Source organism: Ursus americanus, chromosome 13 (genome assembly GCF_024610735.1).
Source record: "Ursus americanus isolate L20-20 chromosome 13, mUrsAme1.1.p, whole genome shotgun sequence".
Classification (NCBI taxonomy): Eukaryota; Metazoa; Chordata; class Mammalia; order Carnivora; family Ursidae; genus Ursus; species Ursus americanus.
This window is the reverse complement of record NC_142139.1, coordinates 13,523,496-13,548,281: the sequence shown is the minus strand read 5'-3', so window position 1 is coordinate 13,548,281 and position 24,786 is coordinate 13,523,496. Positions and strand designations below refer to the sequence as shown.

Sequence of the window (24,786 nt, the reverse complement as noted above, 5' to 3'; positions counted from 1 at the left end):
GCTAATGATGGTTTTCTTTTTTATAAAGGGCAATCAGATTCTCAGTGGCCTCTCCATTGAAGAATATAAGACCACGTTGAAAATGATCAAGCAAGCTATTTTAGCTACAGACCTAGCACTGTACATTAAGTAAGTTTTAAGAAATATTCTGAGATGAATAGGTCTTGGAAGTGTTTGCATTGTTTCAAACTTTTAAAATGCACGTTGGGAAATTTTTAGATTATAAAGACAAATGTCCTGGCAAGTAAGTCAAATGTCTTGTTTTTCAAACTATGGAGCAGTTTCTTAAAGGAAGCTAGAAAAGTCTACTATATAAAAGCTATAACAGTCTACTCTACTTGACTTATATCCCCTAATGCTAGAAGTTACAGAATATGGAGTTATTTGAGCTGTCGATCTACTACTATGTCTCTGAAGCTCTGCACACGGTAGATAACCATCCCAAGGTCATTCCAAGCTAGGCTGTGCAACCTAAAGGTTATATAGCCCATTTACTTGTCCTCCTTTCCTTCACTCCCCCAGCTTCTGACCACGTTACGGTTCCTTCATACGGTCATCTAAGCCTAGGTGGGCAGGAAAAGGAGCCAAGTGTCAGACGAGTAAATCTTGTTTCTTTTTATTTGATTCTGGCAGAAGAGTATTAATGTAGAACTTTAATTAGTGAAGCTATGGACTCAAAAATTAAAGTGTACATTAGAGGAGTATTTGTCACGTGTGTATGCATTTGCCCATAATTAAACTGCCTTTCTAAATACGGGAAAGCCTTTGCTGCCCTTGGCATTAGTTTCCCACACGCAGACTGAGATCTTTGCTGCACGTGTAGGAGTGAGGGGAGTCTGGTGGTCACACTCATGGGGTTCCCCTGAAGCACAAACAACCCTGTCTCCCTCTGCACAACGATTCACATCCAGGGCTTTAACCACTCAGATGAGAAGTAAACACAAACACAGTAGACACAGAGAAACACATGCCAGATACCCACTCTTGTACATCTGAGAGTAACCACATCCTAAAGGGTCCACATCATTGGATTTTGGAACACTTTGAAGTTAATGAGGATAAAAGAAAACGCAGCAAATTTCAGTTTATTTAAAATGATTGCAGAATAAAGATTATCAGATTACCAAGAATTTAAAAGTATCTGTAACCACAAAGACTTCCCAGCCTTTCCAAGACACACGGGTCTCACCTCTGAACCCTTATGAAACCTGTTTTTCATTTTTGGTACTCAAATCACATACAGTCAATTTTGTTTTATACGTTTTTCTTATGTTTGTTTTGTGTCTCCAACTAGATTTCAAATACTGTCAAAAGGACTCATGCTTTATAACTTCCCAAGATGCTTAACGGCGCTGGGCACATAGGAGGTATTCACTCTACACTGAGTGAATATTAGAGTACACTTCACTTGGTCTTTGCTTCAGAAGGCCTTTGCCACTTTATAGTGACGTAGAGTAATTACTACGAACATTTTCTACCCTATACCATAATGTGTAAGATAAGTGAAATTAAACTGAAGCTATATAGATCTGATTATGCCATACACTTAAAATTTCTTAAGTCATTCTTGGCATCAAATTTTTAACTCCTATTGTTTCATTTTCTGAAACTCATGTTTCAGAATTGAAATTACCATTATTTGTGATCTGTAGTTAACCATTTTAAAATAATTTAAATTTAAAAGTAATCCATTTTACCCAAAGAAAATGTAGAAGGGAGAAAAGTGAGATATTTTTAGCTTTTTAAATGATGATTTCTATATTGGATTCTAAGATGGGAAAAAACTATTAGAGATTTTTTTTCCAAAGAAATTTACTCTATGAGTCTTTGTGAACCAAAGAAATAAGAGCCTGGGGACTCATCATAACTACCAAATATTTTTCTTTATTTTCAAGGAGACGAGGAGAATTTTTTGAACTTATAAAAAAAAATCAATTCAACTTGGAAGATCCTCATCACAAAGAGTTGTTTTTGTAAGTAGGGTTACTGTCCTTAAAGCTGAAGTGTTGCTACCCAGCTAATGTTATCACTGTCAGATTTTATTGCAATTATTTGTTACAATGTGATGATCTTAGAGGCTGTTAGAATTCTCGAGAGTGTTGTATAAAGGGCTGAATATGAATATTTATTTGAAAAGAAATGCATTTGCCAATGCAAGGGAATAAATCACTCCTTTGTCCTAGAAGGACCTTTACAATATGGTAGAATATCAGTGCAAAGCTATAAGGTCTCCTCGCTCATGTGCCCAGTTCTTCGTAACGGAATAACTGAAAATAGCCTCCCAAAGACTGTGGGAGCAAGAAGGTGGTTGTGAAGTATTTACTTCTTTTGAGTGATGACGGAGTAGCACGATCAGAGCGTCAAGATTTCCATTTCCCTCCCCTGTCCCCCTGTCCCCCCCCCGTCCCCCCCGTCCCCCCCCCCCCCGTCCCCCCCAGCTGCAGATAGCATCCCTTCGCGGTTAGTGTTCCCGTCAGTCATAAAGAAAAGAAGGACTCAGAACACCAAGGAGAGTGCTGTTCTTTAAATGGATCGCTACTACTTAGCATGCAAACGAAGATGCAAATTTTAAGGAAACAACACACACATACCCGGCTGTCTGTTCTGTTCTTCATAATCATGCTTGACTTCATAGCCTCAGAATGTGTCTCATAACAGTGCCTTCGAAAAGCAGAGACCTGTGGGGGCGCCTGGCTGGCTCAGCGGGTAGAGCAGGACTCTTGATCCCGGGGTTGTAAGTTCAAGCCCCACGTTGGGTGTAGAGATTACTTAAAAATAAAAATCTTTAAAACAAAAAACAAAAAAGAAAAGTATAGACATGCTCCTGTAGTTAGTGAACAGTTTATCCCAATAACAAAAAAGAAATCCAACCGCAGTTCCAAGTCTGCGCCTGGCCCCGATGCTCCGTCCTGCGTCCTACCCGAGGGACTGCTTGCGGAGAAGTCCTGACGGTCCCAGAGCTCAGTGTCGCCGTGCGCACTCATGTTTTCAGATTCTAGAGAAGCTCACCGAGGGGCACGGTCTTCTTTGGGGCAGGCAGTTTATACTGGCAAGCCTCGACGTCCTTCATGACAATGGGTTTACACGGTGATTAAAAATATCTCTGGTGTGCTTGCTTCTCCAGGAGTTGGTGGAAGAGGTCGAGGCGCAGCAGAAACGCACTTTGTGCCTTACACACTTAAGGAGAACGTGCTTTTAGGTTGGGTTTCCTGCAGGGACGAGGGATACAGTCCCTCACCACAAGTGTTTCTATGTTACAGTGATGGCCTTTCTGCCTGTTCCTTCAGACAAAATTATTACACACAGGCACCTGGGTCCAACCCGGGAAAACACTGCGCCAAGCACAGAGGCGCTGTCACACGGTAGCTACGCTGTTGAGTTCTAGAGCACCTTGCCATCGACGCCCGAGTCCAGCAGGGTTCTCACTGCTCTCACCAACAGAAAGACAGACATTGTCCTCTCATTTCCCTCTTTCTCTGGCAGATACTGTTTGTAAGTCAGAGCTTTTCACCTAGAAGTCACTACATGTGCTGAGTTCAGCATTAGGATGACTCGACGTAATTCTTGCTCTCCTGGGGATTCTATCAATAGGGTATCTGATGTTATCCTTTAATGGCTAATTATTAGTAACCAATGTGTTTTGATCTTACTATCACTGAGAATGGAATACCAAGGTGAAAAAAATAGTAATAGCACGCGAGTTTTTGTAATTTAGTAATTTCTCTCCCTGTGCCAATCTGGAGCTAAATGAGGCAGTTTTAGGGCAAATTCCAGCAGTTGTGTGGGCAACCAAAACAGTGACACTCTGCTGTCATTGAATCAGCCACACTTCCGTAGAAATTGTTTCGGTTTCTTTAGTCTTTATAAGCTGCCGTCTTCATAGCTTAGGGGACTTTAATTTAACCTTTTTACCAGTTAACTATTTACTGAGAGTATATAATTGCATAAAAAGTAACTCATAGCATTGGGCTTCTTTTTCCCTTAACAGAGCGATGCTGATGACAGCTTGTGATCTCTCTGCCATTACCAAACCCTGGCCTATTCAACAACGGGTATGTTGCTTGCTGACAGTAAAAGCAGGGACTAAAAAGTCAAAGTAAGAAAAGTCTGTATTCTAAAGGTAGCCTCGGAAGTATTTGTGGAACTTTTTATCTAGTTTTTAAGTGGTATAAAAAGCAGATAATTGGACATAAATAGGTTTTCTTTTTTAGAAGAGTCCTTAGCATGTACTAATATTTATACGATGTACTAAGAAAGAGAGCATCTGTATTAACACAGCAAAAATGTAGCTGTTGATAATCTTTAATTCCAGTACCGCTTCTGGCTCACTTAGAAATGTTTTTAGCACATTTTTTAAAATAACCTTGAAAAATAGAAGCAGCAAATTATTTTTCTTTTTATGATTTTTCTTTATGGTTAGCCTACGAGGCATGCCTCAGCTCTAAGTAGGCATTAATGAGTAGAACTTAAACATTTCCTGGGGCTTATAAATATAGGAAATGTTGATGTAAGGTGTCAGGAAGGATGTGATCAGGGCCTGTGGCGAGGAGGCTAGAAATATATCCTTCTCTCTAAATAAGTAACTGCCGTAATATTTTGCAGGGCCAGTAAAGGTCCTGCTGTACATAAAGGGATGGCTGTACATACAATGATGTGTCTATTGTGTTTTTGTTTTTTGCAACTGCGTTTTTAATCCTAAATGCACTACCCAAGACAGTCTGCTGCTGGTCAGGGCTCTGAGCTGCATGGTCATGGAGCCCAGTGACAGGTTCATCTCATGAAACACACATGCTGAGGAAACAAGACCAGAAATGTACTCTCCACATGCCAAAGCTGACGTGCTGCAAGCACTCGGGAAAGGTGGTCTTCGCAGACTGTCCTGCTCCGTCATAAATGGGACTATCTGCACATTTCCAAATAGGGAAGAGGATGGAAGAGGGAATTTGTCTTTTCATTTATCCTATCTTCTTAATCAGATTCCATGAGGTTGGGGTCCAGACATAAAAAGCAATACTATAAAGCCTGTATAATTAAAATAGTTTGGTATTGGTGACAGACCAGTGGAACACAATAGAGCATTGAGAATTGCATAGAACATTTAGTATATAATAAAGATAGCATTTCAAATAACTGTGGGGAAAAGAGAGACTTTTTACGAAATAATCTTAGGGTGACTTTCCCATCTTCCATAACCAGATGGCAAAAAACAAAATTGGATGTGCTTTGCATACTTAAATTCCAAATGGAGCATAAAGTTCAATGTAGAGAATTAAACCATAGAAGTACTAAATAAAAACATCTGTGGATTCTTCTATAACTTTGGAGTGAGAAAACTTGCCTAACTATGGCTCAGTATGCAGAAACAACGGAAAAGATAAATTTGATTACATAAAAATGAAAAAAATAAACTTTTGCATGGGAAAAGACACTATAAGCAAAGTAAAAGTCAATGAGAAACTGGTAAAAATATTTGCAACTTATATTTCATAGTTAATACCCCAATATTAAAGAACTGGTAAAAAATAGAGAAGAAAAAGGACAACCCTACAGAAAAATGGGCCAAAAAATTGAACAAAAAGTTGATGAAATATGAATGGCTCTTACTCATTTGCAAAGGTCCTCAGAACCTCATTCATAAGCAAAAATGCAAATAAAACTTGACTGACCCAAAAAAGCTTGTATAGAATCTCGTAACAGCTGTATTCCTAATACAGTAGTATTATCTGTGGCAGACACGTTCCAAGACCCCCAGGGGATGTCTGAAACCACAGAGAGGACTGAACCCTTCTATATACTATGGTTTTTCCTATATAAAAATATACATACCTGTGATAAAGTTTAATTTATAAATTAGGCACAGTAAGAGATTAACAACAATAACTAATAATAGAACAATTCTAACAATATACTATACTAAAAGTTATGTGAATGTGGGGCCTGTCTGTCTCTTATTATATTGCACTCTCCCGCCTTCTTGTGATGATGGGAGATAATAAAGTTGATAGGTAGTGGGGTGCATGACAGAGGCATTGGGATGTAGCGTTAGGCTACTGGTGAGTTTCTGACCCTATATCAGATGGAGGAACATCTGCTTCTGGACTGGGGTTAACCCCGCGTAACTGAAACCATGACAAGCAAAACTGGGGGTAAGGGAGATTACTGTAGTCAGGACTAGAAACAACCCAAACATCGATCAGCAGGAGGATAGCTAAACATATTGTAGTATATTCCTTATACAGTGGGGTGCCGCTCAGCAATAAAAAGAAACTCACCACCGACACGTGCAACAACCGGGACGAGTCTCATACACACTATACTGAGCAAAAGAAGCCGGACACAAAAGAATACGACCTGTGATTCCATTTACATGAAGTTCTAGACTAGGCAAAACTAATCTCTGGTGAAAGAAATAAAATAGTGATTGTGAGGGGAGGGAGGAAAGAAGGGGCAGGAACTGACTGAGAAAGGTCATAAGGGCGATAAACGGAGTCTGTATCTCGGGCGGCGTATTTGCTACATGGTTATATGCATTTGTCAATACGGTGAACTCACGATCTCTGTGATTCACAGTATGTTAATTCTACTTCCTCAAAAAAAAACAACACTGAGATACCATTTCTCACTTGTTGAGTTGGCAAAATCCAAAGGTTTTAGGATATAGTCTGTTGGGGAAGTTGAGGAAAAACAAGGAATGCAAAATATTATAACTCTTCGGAAGTTTATAAATACACATATTCATGTACCATTAATTCTAGGAATTTTATCCCAAAGATATGCTGGAAAAAATATAAAAAGATATTTATACCAGGGTATTCACTTTAGTGCTTTCTATAATGGCAAAGGCCGGAAGTAACCCAAATATTCATCAGCAGGGCACTGATTGAATAATTTATAGTACATTTACACAGTGAGTTCTATGCAGCTTTGTAAAAAGAAATGAGGATTATTTGTATCCTACTATGGAGTGATTACAAGAATGTATTTTTAACTGAAAAAAGCAAGGTAGAGAAAAAAGTATATTATACTCTACCATTTATCTAAGAAAAGGGTAAAATATGAATAAATGTACATATTTGCTTCATATATTTAAAAACCCAGGATTAACCAAAAAAAAGCTAATGATTCCCAATAAGGGAAGGAGGGACTTAGGGAAAAGAAATCGAAGCTAGAGTTGCTGAGTGTACTGCTTTTGTAGATGTAACTTTGGAACCATGTAAATCATTTTTAAAATTATAACACTGAATTTTAAGTATTCCTAAGCCTTGAAAGTAAAGTGAAACAAACCTGATTTTGGTTGCAAAGCCATACTGAAAGGAATATTTCATTCCAAGTGACATTAAAACAACAATTTGACCATGTATCTCTAATGGGATGTACACTAAAAACAAACAGGAATTACCAAAAAAGGCTTTAAAACTGTTTTCAGTACTCTTATTATTAGTGGTAATTTTGCATAGATATTCAATCACTGTTGTAGATGATGTGGGATAAAAGCAAATAAAAAATTGTATTGATATTGTTGAGAGCCAGGATCGTCAGCGAAGTAGAAAGGTAAAGGTGGATAGGTTGGGCAGAAATGTCGTAGTCCTGAATTTGAACTGAAATGTTGTATGAATTTCTGTTGCGTCCTAGCTCCATCCTCTAAAAGGGCTTAAAAATAATGAGCAACCTGGTAGTAATGAACAAAACTGGTGCCCATATTGAGCTTTCTGAGTACCTCAATTTAAAGGAACAGGGGCTCCAAAGGAAAATTTTTGAAAAGAGGAGGAACATGGAGATTAAAATAAATTTAAAAGGCATATCCATCAATCACCATATACACCCCTGTGTTGATACTGTTTTCCACAGCACCTGGTGTAACAGGTGCTTAACAAATACCTCATTGATCGTGCATACAGATGGGCACACACTGCCTTTTCCCCATGTGTTGCTTTTTCCGCCTAATTACAGGTTATAAAGTCTAGCCTTTGTGATTAGGCACATATTTAAAAGCAAACAAAATATAATTTCTATTACCCATTATTGTTTTATTATCATTTTACTGATGTGGTTGAAAGCTAGCTTTGATGGATATTATTATCTTTATTCAAAGTCTCTACTTTACAGACTTAAATGCTTTTAATTGCCAAAACTTAATCGGTTATTTATTTCAGATAGCAGAACTTGTAGCGACTGAATTTTTTGACCAAGGAGACAGAGAGAGAAAAGAACTCAACATAGAGCCTGCTGTAAGTATGAGACCTTGTTGGTAGGAATTATTCAAAGACACTTGTTTAGTGTAGACTTCTTATACTTTCTATGGGATCTTAGGAACACAATTTATTTTCATTTTAGTTTTTAAAACATTTTTCTCATTAAAAGAATTATATGTGTTTATTACAGAAAACATAAGCAGGGACACCTGGGTGGCTCAGTCATTAAGTATCTGCCTTGGGCTCAGTCGTTAAGCGGTCTGGCTTTGCCTGGGATCGAGTCCTGCATCAGGCTACCTGCTCGGCGGGGAGCCTGCTTCTCCCTCTCCCTCTGCTGCTTTCCCTGCTTGTGCGTGCTCTCTCTCTCTGTCAAATAAATAAATAAAATCCTAAAAAAAAAAAACATAAGCAAATAAGACAAAAAGACTCTATGGGTCATCATATTGTACCTACTTTTTTGTAATTTGTTTTTTCTATTTAAATACGTAAGCTATTTTGGTCCTAATGCTTCTATGTGTATTATTTACAATGATCACATGAAATAGACAGAACTATAGTTTGCCTACTTCCTTTGGTGTCATGTCTGCAGTGTTCACTATGACCAGTAGCACTTTGATAAATGTCTATGTTGCTAATGTTTTCTGTGCCTTTTTCATTATCTTGTTAGGATAAATTCCCAGAATTGCTGTGTTGAAGGGCACAGATTTTTTAAAGGTTTTTGATACATACCACCTTTTTTACGTAGAGTATGGATCTCACAAACAAGAAAAAGATTCTTCTCAAACCACTTCTGGCTTTTTTGGAATGAGTTTTTCCTGAAAATGAAGCATAGAGTCTTCTTTTTTTTCAATTCAAATGGACATTTATTAAGCCCATATTAAATGGGACATGGTCATGACCTCCCCTCTGTGTGCAGTTCCGTCCACTCAGCTCTCTAGCCTCAGCTGGGCACATCCCGTGTCTCACTAGCCTTTCACAACAGCTCGGCGTCCTCTAACGTAATGGTAGGCTCATTCAGAGGCTCAGAATCCTCCTCAAAAGTGGTGGGTCGCAGAGTGAGGATCCCAGCTAATGGGGAATTTGCTTCATTTAAACAAGCACTGAGACAGACTCATTGCTTCCCATGGCAGTGCTGGGCTCGTCTGGTGCTCCAGCCATGACCTCCTGGGAGTAAGCGGAGTGACATCTGCATAATCGTCACTCAGAAAGCTCGCTGCATGAACTGAATTGTAATCAGCTGTGGCCTCGGTGGCTTCTTCCACAAAGCTGAGGCTGCGCGACTCCACATCAATAGACGATTCAAAGCTGTGTGTTCTCCAAATACACGTCGGTGGTCAGCTCTGGGTCAGTGGTTGACTCTAGATTAGTGATCAGTTCCGAGGCTAGTGTGGGAAAAGTCAGCCAGGATGAACAAGGCAGTGAGGATCGGGGCCTCCCCGAGCCCGGTGCTGGCAGGGAGTGCAGGAGACTTGCGGGGGGAGGAGACAGGCAAGTATCTGGCCTTCCTCAGCTAACCCAGTGATTCATGTTTTTGGAGACAACTTGCATTGTGTTCTTTAAGTAAATGCAGGTGTGTGTGTGTGTGTGTGTGTGTGTCTGTTTCTGTGTTTGTCTTTTCAGGATCTAATGAACAGGGAGAAGAAAAACAAAATCCCAAGTATGCAAGTTGGGTTCATAGATGCCATCTGCTTGCAACTATATGAGGTATTTATATGAACACACTAGACTTGCTAAACTTAAGAACTGTGTTATGAATTAAAACCTCAAGTAAATTGAAGCGATTAACTCTAGGCTTTTCTTTTCTCTTCTTTTTTTGCTGATGAACATGCTGTTTGCATTGAATAAGGAACACATTTTATATTGGATCTTTCTCAAGAACTTTGATCTGTTGAGTGCCTGCTCTGAGCTAGGCCCTAGCAGACTGATGTAGGAACACTAAAAAGCATTATATGCCAGTGTTACTTCAGGACGGATGCTGTGCACACTCTGTCAGCATATTCTTTTAAGTTGAGGCCTAAATAAAGAAAAAAGTTGTCCAACCTTTTCTCATCGTATGGTGTAGCTTTAATATCGTTAAAGTTTTTATGAGGATGTAAAGGAGATAGTTGGACAAATATTACAAGTTCCCACTTCCTTATACCTGCTGGCTTGGGATTTTGATTTTTTAGGTAAGGATATTCTCCCTAAAACATCCAGTTTGCTGGTTTAGATGCTTATGCCCAAAGTACAGAAAGTAGACAATAGCCTTGTTTTAAAAGTTTAAATAGGAAACTCTCTTAAGTTTTAATTATTTAGGAAAACCGCATTTATCATAGAGCTATCACAGAATGTCAAGACTCAAAGAAACCCTAGAATCTTCTAATCCAGACATTTCACAATTCGGTAACTGTTTTATCCTACATTTCATATGTGTGCAAGGATTTACTTCATTCGGATCTGCTGTTAAATTCTAAGTAATATTGATATGTACTTTTACTATTAGTTATTACAGAAATAATAATGTTCTCATTGTACAAAACTCAGAGAATTATAATTCCACTACTCAGGCAACTACTGTAAATATATTCGTGTATATGCTTTATGAAATTGTCATATTCTTCCACTTAACAAATTTGCTTTCTTGTAATTCATAATACATCATAATGTATATTTTTCCATGTCATGTGTTTCTGTGATATTTTTAAAGGATGCAAAATAGTAACATAGTATACCCAACCCTGTTGGTGGGTATTTAAAGTTATTTTCAGAGTTTCTCTATTACAAAGAAACCTGCAGTGAACATTTTTGTATCTAAATACGTATGGTACTATAATTGGTACATAATAATACCATAGAGAATTATAAATTAATCTTTATTATGATCTTGGATACAAGTCTATTTAAGTACATTGTATAAAACTACTTTATAGAAAAACACAAAAACGACACCATTCCCGATACAGTCACACTTCGGGAGAGCCATCTGTACTACCAAAAAGCAAAACTTACTGTTTCCCCGCAAAGCGGGTTCCATACAGATCTGTCTCTATCATAACTCAATAAGGTTACTTTGAGTGTGTGTGTATGCTCTCTCAGCACATACTCCTTGTCTGTACAAATTAAGAGAGATCAATCATAAATGATCTGCATATTCGTTCACACACCTTGTGAAAGCCCAACAGTGGGCCTGCTGGTGAAATGAGTGTAGATTGTGGCCCTTAGGGATAGGCCTGGGGAAGAGGGCTTATCTTCTGGATGCTTTCTAGTTGTTTGCTCTCTTTTTCCCTCTTAAGGCCCTGACGCATGTATCAGAGGACTGTTTCCCTTTGCTGGATGGCTGCCGAAAGAACAGGCAAAAATGGCAGGCTCTTGCAGAACAGCAGGAGAAAACGCTGATTAACGGGGAGAGCAGTCAGGCCAAGCGGAACTGAGCGGCCCGTTCGCGCCGAATTCAAGTTTACAGACGGTGTATTCGGCAGTATGTCTAGTTTTGCTATACACTGTACAGATCGAGTGTATACTTTGCCACTGCTGTATTTTTATTTTTGCACAACTTTTAAGAGCACAGCATGAAATGTTTTTAGGGGACTCTTACCTATTTTCTGTATATTTGTTTCATGCCACTGATCTGAGTTTCTCAACGACACCCACTCACTCCTAGTACACAGATAAGAGCTCTGTTTGTGATATTTTGTGTACTGCAAAGTGCAAGTGAAAATTCTTGCACTGACTTGTTTTTTGTTGTTGTTTTTTGGGCTTGGGGGGTTTTGTTTTTTGGTTTTTGCTTGGGGATTTTAAATAATTGTTTTTGTGTTTTCTGAATTGCCAATCTTTTAAAGAATGTTTGGAATCTTTCCATTCTCAAAAATAGTCTAGGAGCAAATTGAATGTATTCTGTGACATTTAAAACCTTCATTGGAAAGAGAAAAGTGCTGGCCTAGTGGATTTTAAGGGGAAAGGATAATATCTGTCAACAATGTATTACCTTAACAAAAAAAGTTAAAACTCTGAAACTAATGGCAAGAACTATCAGGCAGTATTGTAAAGAAAAGGTATAGTTTAATTGATTTGCTGTTTTTGTTAGTGAGCAGGAAGGGGAGAACTCTTTCATTTCAGTACATACGTCTATCCAAAGATTACCCGTAAAATCGTTTCCGTTTACCCTATCTGATGGAGCGGGGGAAACCTTAGGAGAAGACACCGATTTCACAGACTTCCTGTCATTGACTTTGCTGAGGGATGGGTGTGATCGAGAAATGGAATGGCCATGTCTATCTGTCAGTGAAGGGAAACATTCTGTTGGAAGATTCTTCTGAGAGTCAGTGTTTAGAACATTGAACTTCCTTTTTAAAATAACTTCCTTATCGTTTTCCTTACAAATCATAGTTTATAAGTGAACAGTGTAAGTCTCGACAGAAAACGGAGAATAAAAGTGATAATTGGAGCACTGACCTGAGGTGAGATATGACTGCAGATAAAAGGTAAAATGAATCATTATTTTTCTTTGTCAAAGGAAATATAGAGAATAGTTTTAATTGTATAAATAGCACAGAGCTATCCTTGATACTGGGGTCAAAAATTAAATTGAGGAAGCAGAAAGGTAAGAAAGCTGAGGCCCGAATAACACTTAAGAGTACTGAGTTTGCATTTAAGTAACCGCCCTATTTCAGTTTATAGGACTAGTGGACTCAGAGTCACAGAAGTGTGGGTGTGTGCACTGAATGCTGACCCTGGGCTGATAGGTATTCGTATTTACTTCTCAGAGCTTTTAGCACATTTAGAAAATGTTAACATTCTCTTAGATTTGAGCCCATTTGAGTGGGTTCCCACTGATCCTGTGTACCATGAATACACATTTATTCATTATTGGAGGAGGAGATACCAAATCGAGCAGGAAGCAAAAATCTGTCCCAAACATATGGGAATGCTTAGACTCAGGGAAAGTAGGAAGAGAGGCGTTTGTCTGATTTGTTAACCACGAAAAAAAGTTTCTGAGTTTCCGTCACTAAACTGGGAAGAAAATCTCTTGGGGACACGGTGCAGCATCCTCAAAGTAACTTCCACTAAACACATTGTTTCCCATTCATATTGTTTTTTCCCTAAACTGCCTAAAATTCAACATATTCATTACGTTTTTAAAATTCTGAGTGAATCTTACATAAGGTGATTTTATTCTTACCATTCAGGTAAAAAAAAAAAAAAGCAAAACAAATTGCATTGCCATTACTTTACAGTGGTAAAGGCGAGTCTAGGAATTTACCAACTGTTGCTGTATGTATAATTGTTGTAATACTTGTATTTTCAGGATGTTACTTGATTTTTATTTGATGTCATGTAGGTGAGATCTATAAAGTTGCCTCTTGGTGGCACTGGTGTGTAAATTACACAAGCTGTCACTAAAATGCCGTATCTATATACTGGTGTACACCTATACATGCATGCGTAATTCCTTAGTATAGAAAAACTGTTTCAAGAATAGCAGTCTTTAGTAACCTTTTTATCATACACCTTGTGATTTAGCAGTTATGCTAAAATCTGTAATCATATACTTTAGTAGTTTGTCTAGACCCATCTAATAGGTCACTGAGATGTATGGAGGTTTTGTCTGTGTGTCATTTTAACAAGCAAGAAGATAATATGTAGATTAGAAATTGTTTGGTTTACCTTTAGATAATGGTTTATTTTACTTTACTAGTTTAGCAATTAAAAGAAGTTGGGTAGCACCATGCCTATATTGTTGGAAGTTTTAGTTCTTACGGAAGAAGAGTGCTTCTTAAGGACCAGTTAGTTGCTTCAAATAATTTTTACTTTTAAGGAAAATCATTCCATACATAGATTATCTGGTACATGGGCACAAATCAAAGCTTTTGTTCTTATGTGAATATTTTTTTTCCAGTATCTTACCAAGTTGGAAAAAATATATTTATAGTCCTTTTTCCCCTGCTCTATATTTATGTTACCCATAACCAGTAAGAAGTTGTTCTTTTTCTAGATTAAAGTTGTTATAGTTATAGCTGAATGACATGCCATTGATTTCAATTTTCAGCCCAAAAAGTGCCCACTATTTTACTAAGTTGTTAAAAAATGTGTATAAAATTGCCCGGCCTTATATTTTTCACAGGATTGGCCCTCACCAGTCACAGTCCTGTGTGAACATGTGTGAGTCACTTAACCTCTGTTTGGGCCAAGCCTCTGTCTTCGAGGAGGATGTCACAGAAGGCAGCCACTGCGTCAGCCCTAATGGGCCCTGGAGACCACTGTCAGAAGCGGGATATTGGGCTACAGAACACGGTATCTAATCCCACATGTCACTTCCTATGCTTTGAAGAATGAAAAAAAGACAATACATTTATTTGGTTTCTCATGCAGATCACTAGTGAGTATGAGATTTTGAGTACCTTGCCTCAAGGTACAAACTCTGGAAAGTGATGTTGTCACCACTGATTTCTTAATTGTGAAGAATAGTTTCCTTAGATAAGAGTACTGAGATTAGAAAGTGTGTGAAAATATACTGGAAATCTTGGGTTCTGGGAGGAAACAGATCTATTCTTACGTAGCAGTAAAGTGCCTTTACTTTCAGCATAGAGCACAAATGTTAGACCTACTCCAATTTGATTTTCAATATTTCTGTTTTTCACCAGATTTTACTCCTAACACTTGATAGGTCATCACAAGCAGTGCTGTTGTTTTGTTCTGTTTTGTTTTGTTTACACGATTGATTTTAAGATGAGAGGAGGGAAGGGTATAATTGCTGTTCCTCTCCTGTGAACGACTGTAGTTGAAATCAGGTGGTATAATTGAATTGCTCAGTATCAGACATGCGACAGTCCACCCTTTATTGAGTCCCTGCGACCTGCCAGGCACTGTGCTCCACCGCGGAGACAGAGCAGTGACCTCAAGGAGCCCACAGTCTGCGAAAACGGCTAGATAAGAGACTTACCAGATTCTGACCCTGCCAACTGAACCTGAAAATATAGGGTACATTATATCACTTGCATTGTCATCTATAATATATGTATTATATACAGTTTTCCAAGGGCCTTCTTTTTTTCCCCCCAAGGACCTTCTTTACCTGGAATTTACTAAGAATTCATCAGTGAATATCCTGTCTTCTTACAAGTATGAATCATTTAGCCTATTGATAGCTTAAAGAACACATTATGTAAGGAGTCATGTGTTCCACTATATAGAGTTTTTTTCCATATGCTAGGCAGGTAGAGATTACTCAGAGTTCTTTTAGATTGTTAAATTGTGCACAGTTTTGGACCCCTTCTGCTCCCCTACAGGGGGCAAGGAAGAAAGTATTAAAGCTCACTTCACCCTTCCATATGTTTCTCAAAAGCCTGTGTAAACGTGTCTTAATAAATGTTGTTGAAAGCAGTGTAAATAGTTGAAAATATAAATTTCTATTACAGTTTAAGAAAAGAAAACCTTATGAATCATCACTAGCCACTGTTGATATCTATTTGTATTCTTATACCTTTTTCAATATATTTGAACAAATATATAGTTTCTGGCACTATTTTTGTACTAGGATAAAGGAGTTACTATGTATATTATGTTTAGCTTTTAAGTCCTTTTAAATAATTGTGAATGTTGATTTCTTGTCTTTCCTCTCCCCCACCATGAGAACCATTTCCGATGACTCTTCTATGACAAAATCACTTTAAAGGAACACCTTCCCCACCTATGATTCCCCATAAAATCAAGAGATGGTCAGGGTGGTCTTCTGTTGTGCAAACTCTTCACCTGTCAGTTGTTTACTCATTTTGCTATGCTTTGTAAAAATAAAAAGAATGAACAAGTAGGTATGAGTCTTGTGTGATTATTAGGGGAATTTTAGGCAGGGAGAATGGGCCCTGTGGTTTGAGAGACTTTAGGCAAGCTAACCTGTGGTCATATTAGCTGAAAAAATGTGATTTAATCAAGTCCTTTCCTTAACCAAGACTCCTCTCAGTAAGAGTCTTCTTTGTATTAACATCCTTTGCTACAAATCTGAGGGCAACATTTTCCATACCTTCTTCACTTCAAGTTCCTAACAGCTCCATGGAGGGTGATTATTACTGGTCTCCTGTTGCAGGACGAGCTAAGGCATAGGAGTTCCATACTTGCCAAAGGGCATGAGCTGGATTCAAGCCCAGACCAGTCTAGTTTCAAAGCAGGTATTTATTCCATTTAATTCTCTTTTTGAATTTTAATTGCAAAAGGTCTTAAAACCATTCTTAGTGGATCAAATGGGCTATCTAGAAGCATGAGAGGTAAAATTTCCCTTACCTGGCAGATTTGCTTTTGTTTGGGTTTTTACTGTTAACATTCCTGGAGTTCATCTGATCATAGCTGATGTCAGGCCTTCACAGAACCCGATACCGCCATGCTTCCGCACTGGTAATGTAGAGGCGTGGAGGTATCATTAAATTCCGAATTTTTGATTCACCATTTAGTCTTGCCACTAGACAAGCCCTCTTCACGTGGAACAGAATATTTAGGCTATGCCTAATTCACAAAACTAAAGACAAAAACGAAATGAAAGCTCACGTAAAACAGTAGTTTAGATCTCCTGACCACTAGGGGGAGCCAGAGTTTCTGATTATTTAAAGAAGTAATCCCCCACTGGCTACAATGAATAAAACTGCTTTTTAAAAAATTTTTACTAGCTAAAGAAAAGCAAAATGGAAATAATCAATAGAGAATTAATTCTTGCTTACTGCTCTTTGATCGATGATCATTTCATTAAGATGTTCTCCAAACAATAACTGATCATCTGAAGTCTCTGATAGACTCAAGATTCCATCCACGGAGACATCACCCCTTTTTGTAGAAAAAGGAAGCATTTGACAACTCTCTTGAATTCACGTTCTTGCATTAGCTGTGCTGCTTTCTCAGCAAACAGGGATTCCTATGTTTGATATATGCAAATGTCAGGATATGATTTTCTATTTTTAAGGTACAGGACATTAAATTAAACTCTTTGAACTTACAGAGAATAGTCTCTGATTGTAAGCTACACTCAGCCTTGGCAAACAAAGAACTATGTTTCCAGTTCACAAACCACTTTTTCAAAATAAACGTTCACAAAAGTTATGAATGGAATCAAAGTAATTATTTGAAACCAAAAGAAATCGAATTAAATGGCATGCATGATTTTTCTCTCTGGCTTGCATCATTTTAAGAGAGTGTGTGTGTGTGTGTGTGTGTGTGTGTGTGTGTGTGTGTGTGTAAAATATACAGGAACTAAGTTGACTTTCTCAATCATCAGACAGCAATCCCAACGGCACTTTTTAGGATTCCTCTTTCTAAATTGCCATGTAAGGGACAAGTTTGCATGGCCAAATGGCAGGGGGGGAAGCAATAAACATACTGTCACAATAGCTTTCAACCTTTATATCTCCAATATTCATTACTTTTAAAACCGTGTTTCACTTCTTATCACTGTTTCTCCTTACCCAATAGGAGTGTTTGTAGGCTTTATCTAACACCGATCTAACATACGCCTGTGAGAAACAAGCTTCTCAGGGACTCCTGGGTGGCTCAGTTGGTTAGGCATCCGCCTTCGGCTTAGGTCATGATCCCTGGGTCTTGGGATCGAGTGCCACTTTGGACTCCCTGCTCAGCAGAGAGCCTGCTTCTCCCTCTGCCTGCAGGTTCCCACCACTCATGCCCTCTCTATCTCTCTGACAAATAAATAAAATCTTTAAAAATTAATTTAGAAAAAGAAAGAAACAAGCTTCACCCTTTACCAACCCACTCTCTGAAATTCAGGAATTCTCTGGTCTCACCGATCTGCCTAGCGCAAGGAGGAAAGGCATAAAATGGTCAGCAACTGCCTCAGCTACAAGGGCTCGCTCACACTCTTTCTGTCACCTGTGCACACAAGCCAATAGGAGTAGTTTCTAGGGGTGCTCTACTCAATCAGTTAGCATAAGTTATAAATTCTTTGGGTGATGAAGGGAAGACTGTGTCCTATCATTATTCCCTCTTTCTTGAAATCCCTGTTTCTCTTTTTCCTATTCTAGCTCCGTCCCCTAGGCCTTCAAACACATTTGAATCTCCTGTGGCCCTAAGAACACCTGTAATAATCACACAGCCCTCCTAAGCTACCAGCATCTCTGCATCTTTCTTGTACTTTGAAGGTACCCAACAACAAATATTGAGTAAAGAATAGATTTCCATACTTTGCCACCTGACATAAAGTTGAATTTTTTTAATAAAGAAAGGGGAAAGTAATTCCAGTGAAGGGAAACAAAAATTAATACAGAATTTTTAGAAATTCTCAGTTGGACAAGAGGTGAAATTCAAGATGAAAAAACAAGCTGAACAAAACAATTTCTTAGGAAAAAATATTTGTTTTCTCCTGGGAAAATTAAGTTAGCTATCAGACTTTCATTAATAAATTGATAATCATTAGTGCCATTACTCCAAGTGGGAGTTTTGCCATATTGCTACAAACCAAGGAAAATTCATGAAGGCTAGAGGCCAGTGATGTTACAGAGAAGATAAGATTTACACTTAAAAATAAGCAACAGTTTGCATTTCCACCAACAAGTGTTAAGGGAGTGCTCCTTTCCCCTCATCCTCGCCAGCTGGTGCAGCCGCTCTGGAAAACAGTATGGAGGCTCCTCAAAAAGTTAAAAATACAATTACCCTACAACCTAGCAATTGCACTTCCAGGTATTTATCCAAAGGTTACAAGCACAGTGATTCAAACGGGCACACACCCCCCCCAATGTTTACAGCAGCAATGTCCACAATAGCTAAAATATGGAAAGAGCCCAGATGTCCATCAACAGATGACTGGATAAAGATGTGGTGTATAAATACGACGGATGCTACTCAGCCATCACAAAAGTGAAACCTTGCTCTTTGAAATGATGTGGATGGAGCTTATTTCATTTATGCCAAGTGAAATAAGTCAGTCAGAGAAAGACAAATACCATATGATTTCACTCATGTGCAGTTTAAGAAACAAAACAGATGAACATAGGGGAAGGAAAGGAAAAATAAGATAAAAACAGAGAGGGAGGCAAACCGTAAAAGACTCTTAGCTATAGGGGACAAACAGCGTTCCTGGAGGGGAAGTGGGTGGCGGGATGGGATAATTGGGTGATGGGCATTAAGGAGGACAAGGGATGTAATGAGCACTGGCTGTCATATGCAAATGATGAGTCACTAAATTCTACTCCTGAAACTAATAATACACTACATGTTAACTAAATTGAATTTAAATAAACAATTTAAAAAAATAAAAATAATAAATAAGCAAACAAAGGTCAGCAGAAGATGTTCATTCATTCACAAATAGTGATTCTCTACTACGTATCCAGCTGGAGTAAACTAAACAAGCATGGCCTCACAGAGCTTCTAGCCCAGTGCAGGCTACATACAAGGGAGTTATATCTGTCCGTGCATTGAGGGTGAGGAGTGGAGGGTACTTACTTCCAACCTGAGGGTTCACAGTTGGCTTCCTTAAGGGTGTGATATCTGGTTTAGCCATGTGAAAAGGAAGAAGAACATTTCAGGCAGAAGAAACAATATGTGTGAAAATCTAAAAGTAGCAGACTAGAGAAGTTGAAAGTCTTCCCACTATTTATTTAAATACTTATTAGTTTTATAATTATGAATGATGAAGATTAAAATTATTTATAAAGTATTAATATAGTACTTAAATATAAATATTATATATAATACATAAATATTTATAAATGTATTCCGGGGATGTACTGTATGGTGACTAACATAATATAATAAAAAAACATTAAAATAAAAAAAATATTTATAAATGTATAAATAAAGCAAATGTGCTTTAATAAATGTATATTTGAACTCTTAAGAAAGAGAACTCCCCAGAGGCCAAAATAAAGCTAATTGAAAAATCAGTCAGCATGTGAACTGATACTATGTCAGACCTAGGAATATTCGCAGACCAAATCATGAAGGGGGTTTAATACCCACCCAAGCAGAAAACAGGGTATTTGGGTACTGGCTCTCCAAGTTAAGGCTGAAATCTTTGAAGAGTTATGCCCTCAACAAACATTAAGATGAGGGGTGAGGGGGTTAAGGGGGGGCAGAAGAAATCCACTCGGAGACACAGGAAAACAAAGGAAGCATGCTTGTCTTAATCTGGGCTAATAATAACATTGGGTCCATCTTCATTAACACAGATTTGATGTTTGAATATGACCCAGGACTACCCAAGTTAGATTGTAATCACAGAAGAAATCTCAGGCCAATAATATCCCTGGACACCTGACAAAAGCAAAGGTAAAATGTCTTTGGAAGAACATAACCCCAAATAGACCCATAAAATTTCTATAGAAATTATGCCACTAAGACAAATTCATAATTCATCATTGCAAAACACACGAGGAAGCAATTCAAAGTGCATGAAGTCAGAAGCCACAAGACTAGGATCAGATCCCCAAGAAATTCACACAATAGAGCTCTTTGATAGAGGCTGTTAGAAGAAATCATTAATACCTCATTCTTGTATTTCCAAACGAAGGAACACCCCTAAAACAATACCCTTAGCCTCTTGTTCCGCCTCTAACACAACTCAGATACCCAATTGGAGGGTGACAGCCACATCACTCCACAGCCCTTAAATGGGTGAAGTACATCTAATAAAAAGCAGTGAATGCTGGGGATTTGTTTCTTTTCTTTACCTTTCTAATCCTGATCCAATATAAGTCGAAAATCCTAGTTAAGTGTCTGGATATGTGTCCTGTCTCAAGATCTAACCTTCTGAAGGGGTGGGGTTGAGGCAGGGAATGTTAGCAAGCCCATATAACCATGGCATGTTCTCCAACCTATACATTTTCTTCAAACACCTTATTTACCTAACCATCTCCACAAAGCTCCACACCAGCCAGCATCACAAGGTTTTCTCAGAGCGCTATGCCCGTCTCCTGTAAGGTATTTCTAGACTGTTGTTCTGCAATATCAATGGGCCTTTTCAATCAATGGCCTCTCCTGCTTCTGATCAATGTGGTAAATCTGCTTTCCCGAGTCTGTCATAGGCCGCTCGAGAGACGTAATGTAGAAGTCAGAACATTCTTCTTACGCACCTGCTAGTGGCTGTATAGGAGGCGGGAGCGAAGTCAACATTGAAGGAGATCCCATTTTAGGGAGGAATGCAGTAAATATGGCCTAAAGAGTTCAAGAAAAGCATAGTTGTGAGATATGTTGTCCTATTTTGCATTACCAAATTCTGAAAAGCAAATTTAACAAGACCAGAAACTATCATTCATATTTTTCTTCTGCTGATTCTAAGACTCGCATTTATGCTGATCATCACCTGATGGTCGTCGGCTCGTTGACAGGAATCACAGGCAGTACAATGGATGTGGCAGTGGGAAGTAATAATATAACCAATATAAATAAATGGTATCAGGGAACTGCAAAAGCAACAAGGTACTATTTTCATACAACAAACAGGTTACAAAGAGCCCCAGCATTGTGAGTATAAGCGAGCTGCTCTTTTTTTCTCTCAGGGAGCTTATGAAGTTCAGGAGGAGCACATTTGACAATGAAAAACACAAACAGATGGTTCCGGAACCTGAACAGGGAGACAGTACCCGGACACTACCGGTGGGAACTGATTTTCACATGTACTAACTGGACAGTGAAATATGTCAACATCTCTTTTGCAGTCAATTTTCTAAAATATTCCTTGAAAAGTCATTGTATTAGTTTCCTATCGCTGGTATAAGAAATTACCACAAACGTATGGATTTAAAACAGGAGATCAAAAGTCTACAATGGGTCAGCACAGCTGCAGTCCTTCTAATGGCCATTTCCTCACCTTTTTGAGCTTTTGGCTGCATGCACGGCTTACATTGTGGCCTCTGCCTCCATCTTCAAAAAAGAAATGTAAATTCTGTCTATATTCCTTTTAGGTAAGCAAAAATGTATATGCTAAAATAGATTTTATGAGGTTTTTGGAAGATATAAACAAAATGTGTTAAGTGCCCAGCATAGAAAGTACACTAGGAGACTAGAAGACCACAATTGTTGTTACCATTATCAGGATGATGACAATGGCGAAAGATTTCTATCCCAGAAGTTAAAATAAAAGCTTTGATTCTCAAGAAGAGAAAACCTGACTATTGAAAGCATATCCAGAATGAGTTAAGCTTAGATTGTGCTTTGCCGTTTACCACACTCTTTCACACACACGTGACTTTATCTCATCTTGCCTGCAATTCTGTGATACAGGCATTATTCTCATTCCTGACTTTCTGGTGATGAAACTGAGTCTCAAAGACTCAGTGGCTTCACCACTGGTAGTCTGCGGAATTGCCGCCGGAACCCAAGTCTCCCCCCATCACATCTGCCATACTTTGCATTACAAAAGAGTTCTGCTCTCTAGCAGTTCCTAACGGTCAGGCTTTTATTATGTAAATTGGTAATTTTCAAAGTGTGGTTCCTGGACCAGTGACACCAGCCGCACCTGTTGAAAATGCAGATCTGCTGAGGGTCCGGCTGAGCGAGATGAGTTTCTTTTAAGTCCTCCAGGTTATTCTGATGGACACTGAAGTTTGAGAACTACTGATCTAAACACTGCTCTTTTCTTCTGCTTACAATCTCGAGAGTAAAGGCCTAGCCACACAAAGCCATTTAAGTAATGATTCAGAGATTAACACTTTATTGAGAGACTTCTAGAAGTCTCTCTAATAGAGAGCAAACTCATTGAAAACTTTGCTCTCTCTCTAGTTATTTGGATTTTTCATGTCAACAAAAGTATAATATATTCCATCTACAGAGGAAAGAGAGAAGTAAAAGGTCGAATTTCAACAGAGACAGACATAGGATAATAATGATGATTTCCAATCATTTATTGATGGCCACTTGGGCTGCTTTCATAGTCTATTTTAAATAATGCTGCAATAAACATGGGGGTGCATACATGCTTTCAAATTTTTTATTCTTTGGGTAACTATCCGGTAGTACAAATTCCTGGACTGTAGGATAGTCCTATTTTTAACTTTTTGAGAAACCCCCGTACTGTCTTCCACAGTGGCTACACTGGTTTGCATTCCCACCAACAGCGAACAAGACTTCCTTTTTTTCCTCCCCATCCTCACCAACATTTGTTTCTTGAGTTTTTTATTTTAGCCATTCTGACAGCTGTGAGGTGGTATCTCATGTGGTTCTGATTTGCATTTCTCTGATGCTGAGTGATGTTGAACATCTTTTCATGGGTCTGTTGGCCATCTGGATGTCTTCTTTGGAGAAATGTCTTCATGCTTTCTGCTCATTTTTTAACTGGATTATTTGTTTTTTGGATATTGAGTTGTATAAGCTCTTTACGTATTTTGGTTACTAACCCGTTATTGGATGTGTCATTTGCACATATCTTCTCCTTTTCAGTGGGTTGTCTTTTAGTTGTGTTGGTTTTTTCTTTTGCTGTGCAGAAGCTTTTTATTTTGATGTGGTATACATATACAATGGAATAGTACTCAGCCATAAAACGAATGAAATCTTGCCATTTGCAATAACATGGATGGATCTAGAGAGTATAATATTAAGTGAAATAAGCCAGTCAGAAAAAGACAAATACCATATGATTTCACTCATACATACAATTTAAGAAACAAAACAAATGAGCAAAGGAACAAAAGAGGGAGAGACAAATAAAAAAACAGACTCTTAACTCTAGAGAACAAACAGCTGGTTACTAGAAAGGAGGTCGGTGGCGGGATAGGTGAAATAAGTGACGGGGACCAAGACACACTCATCTTGACGAGCACTGAGGAATATATGGAAGTGTTGAATCGCTATATGATATGCCCGAAACTAATACAACTCTGTATGTTAACTGCACTGAAATTAAAACAAAAAAATAAGTTGTGGGGTAAATAAATAAATAAACAAATAAAATAATAGCTTCCAGAATTTCCTCTCATTCTATATTATCTACAGTTGCTTAAGCAGGACCTTGAAAGATCAGATCCGTTATCGGTCGTCTTCCTCCTCCTCATAGATCATATGCTTGGAGAACACTTAATTGCAGCAGGCCAGAATGACGAAATTAAGTCCTCTCACAGTTGGAACAAAGACAAATTGGATGTGGCATGCCCTAAGCCGAGAGGGGCAAAGGGAGAGCTGACATTTTATATGTTATAAATACTGCTTACTGGTAATTCACCAAATTGTTTCTAGATCTGGGAGTAAGGGCAAAGGTTCTTGTTCTGATTTATCATCTATGTCCTGATGAGTTGAATCAACATCCAGGAGCAGTTTGGGAGGGCAAAGATTCCGGCAGGTTGCCACACCAGAGGCCCAACAATCACTGCTCATTATCAGAACCAAGGGATCAGTCCAGCTTTGAAAGAGGCCCTGGGGAAGACAGGCAAAAAAGCGTCCATGAGGAAGAGCAGTCTGTTCTATCACAGACAGTAAGCATTTCAAGGAGATTTAGGAGAGGTGAGGATAATGGTGCTTTCATCAAAACCCAAAATCTGGGGTAAGGTTGATCCCCTGTTCAGCCTTAGATCTTCCTTGCTGCTCTATCTTGGAGCTTCTTCAAAACCTGGGGTACACTCCAGATGGGAATGGGGTGATTCCAACTCTTCAGGGAAAGAGCTCTACTCTGGCCAAGGAAGAGACCCTGACGACT

The 24,786-nt window shown here is 38.5% G+C and overlaps 1 protein-coding gene and 1 long non-coding RNA gene across 5 annotated transcripts in view; one reads left to right on the top strand and one right to left on the bottom strand.

The window, feature by feature from the left end:
* The window catches only part of PDE5A (phosphodiesterase 5A), a 141,439-nt gene extending 125,461 nt beyond the window's left edge, over nucleotides 1–15,978 (top strand). For all 3 annotated transcript variants that reach the window (XM_045799065.2, XM_045799067.2, XM_045799066.2), the window contains exons 16-21: nucleotides 29–129; nucleotides 1,896–1,973; nucleotides 3,989–4,052; nucleotides 8,154–8,228; nucleotides 9,813–9,896; nucleotides 11,465–15,978. In XM_045799065.2, the coding sequence (XP_045655021.1) occupies nucleotides 29–129; nucleotides 1,896–1,973; nucleotides 3,989–4,052; nucleotides 8,154–8,228; nucleotides 9,813–9,896; nucleotides 11,465–11,602 (540 nt within the window). In that variant the 3' untranslated portion in view covers nucleotides 11,603–15,978. The remainder of the gene's footprint in view (nucleotides 1–28; nucleotides 130–1,895; nucleotides 1,974–3,988; nucleotides 4,053–8,153; nucleotides 8,229–9,812; nucleotides 9,897–11,464) is intronic.
* A 1,414-nt stretch (nucleotides 15,979–17,392) lies between these two features.
* Nucleotides 17,393–24,786, bottom strand: part of LOC123793323 (uncharacterized) — a 57,676-nt gene continuing 50,282 nt past the window's right edge. For both annotated transcript variants that reach the window (XR_006779908.2, XR_006779904.2), the window contains exons 5-7: nucleotides 21,233–21,314; nucleotides 19,605–19,649; nucleotides 17,393–18,765 (exon numbers count right to left, since the gene is read on the bottom strand). This is a non-coding gene — a long non-coding RNA (uncharacterized LOC123793323). The remainder of the gene's footprint in view (nucleotides 18,766–19,604; nucleotides 19,650–21,232; nucleotides 21,315–24,786) is intronic.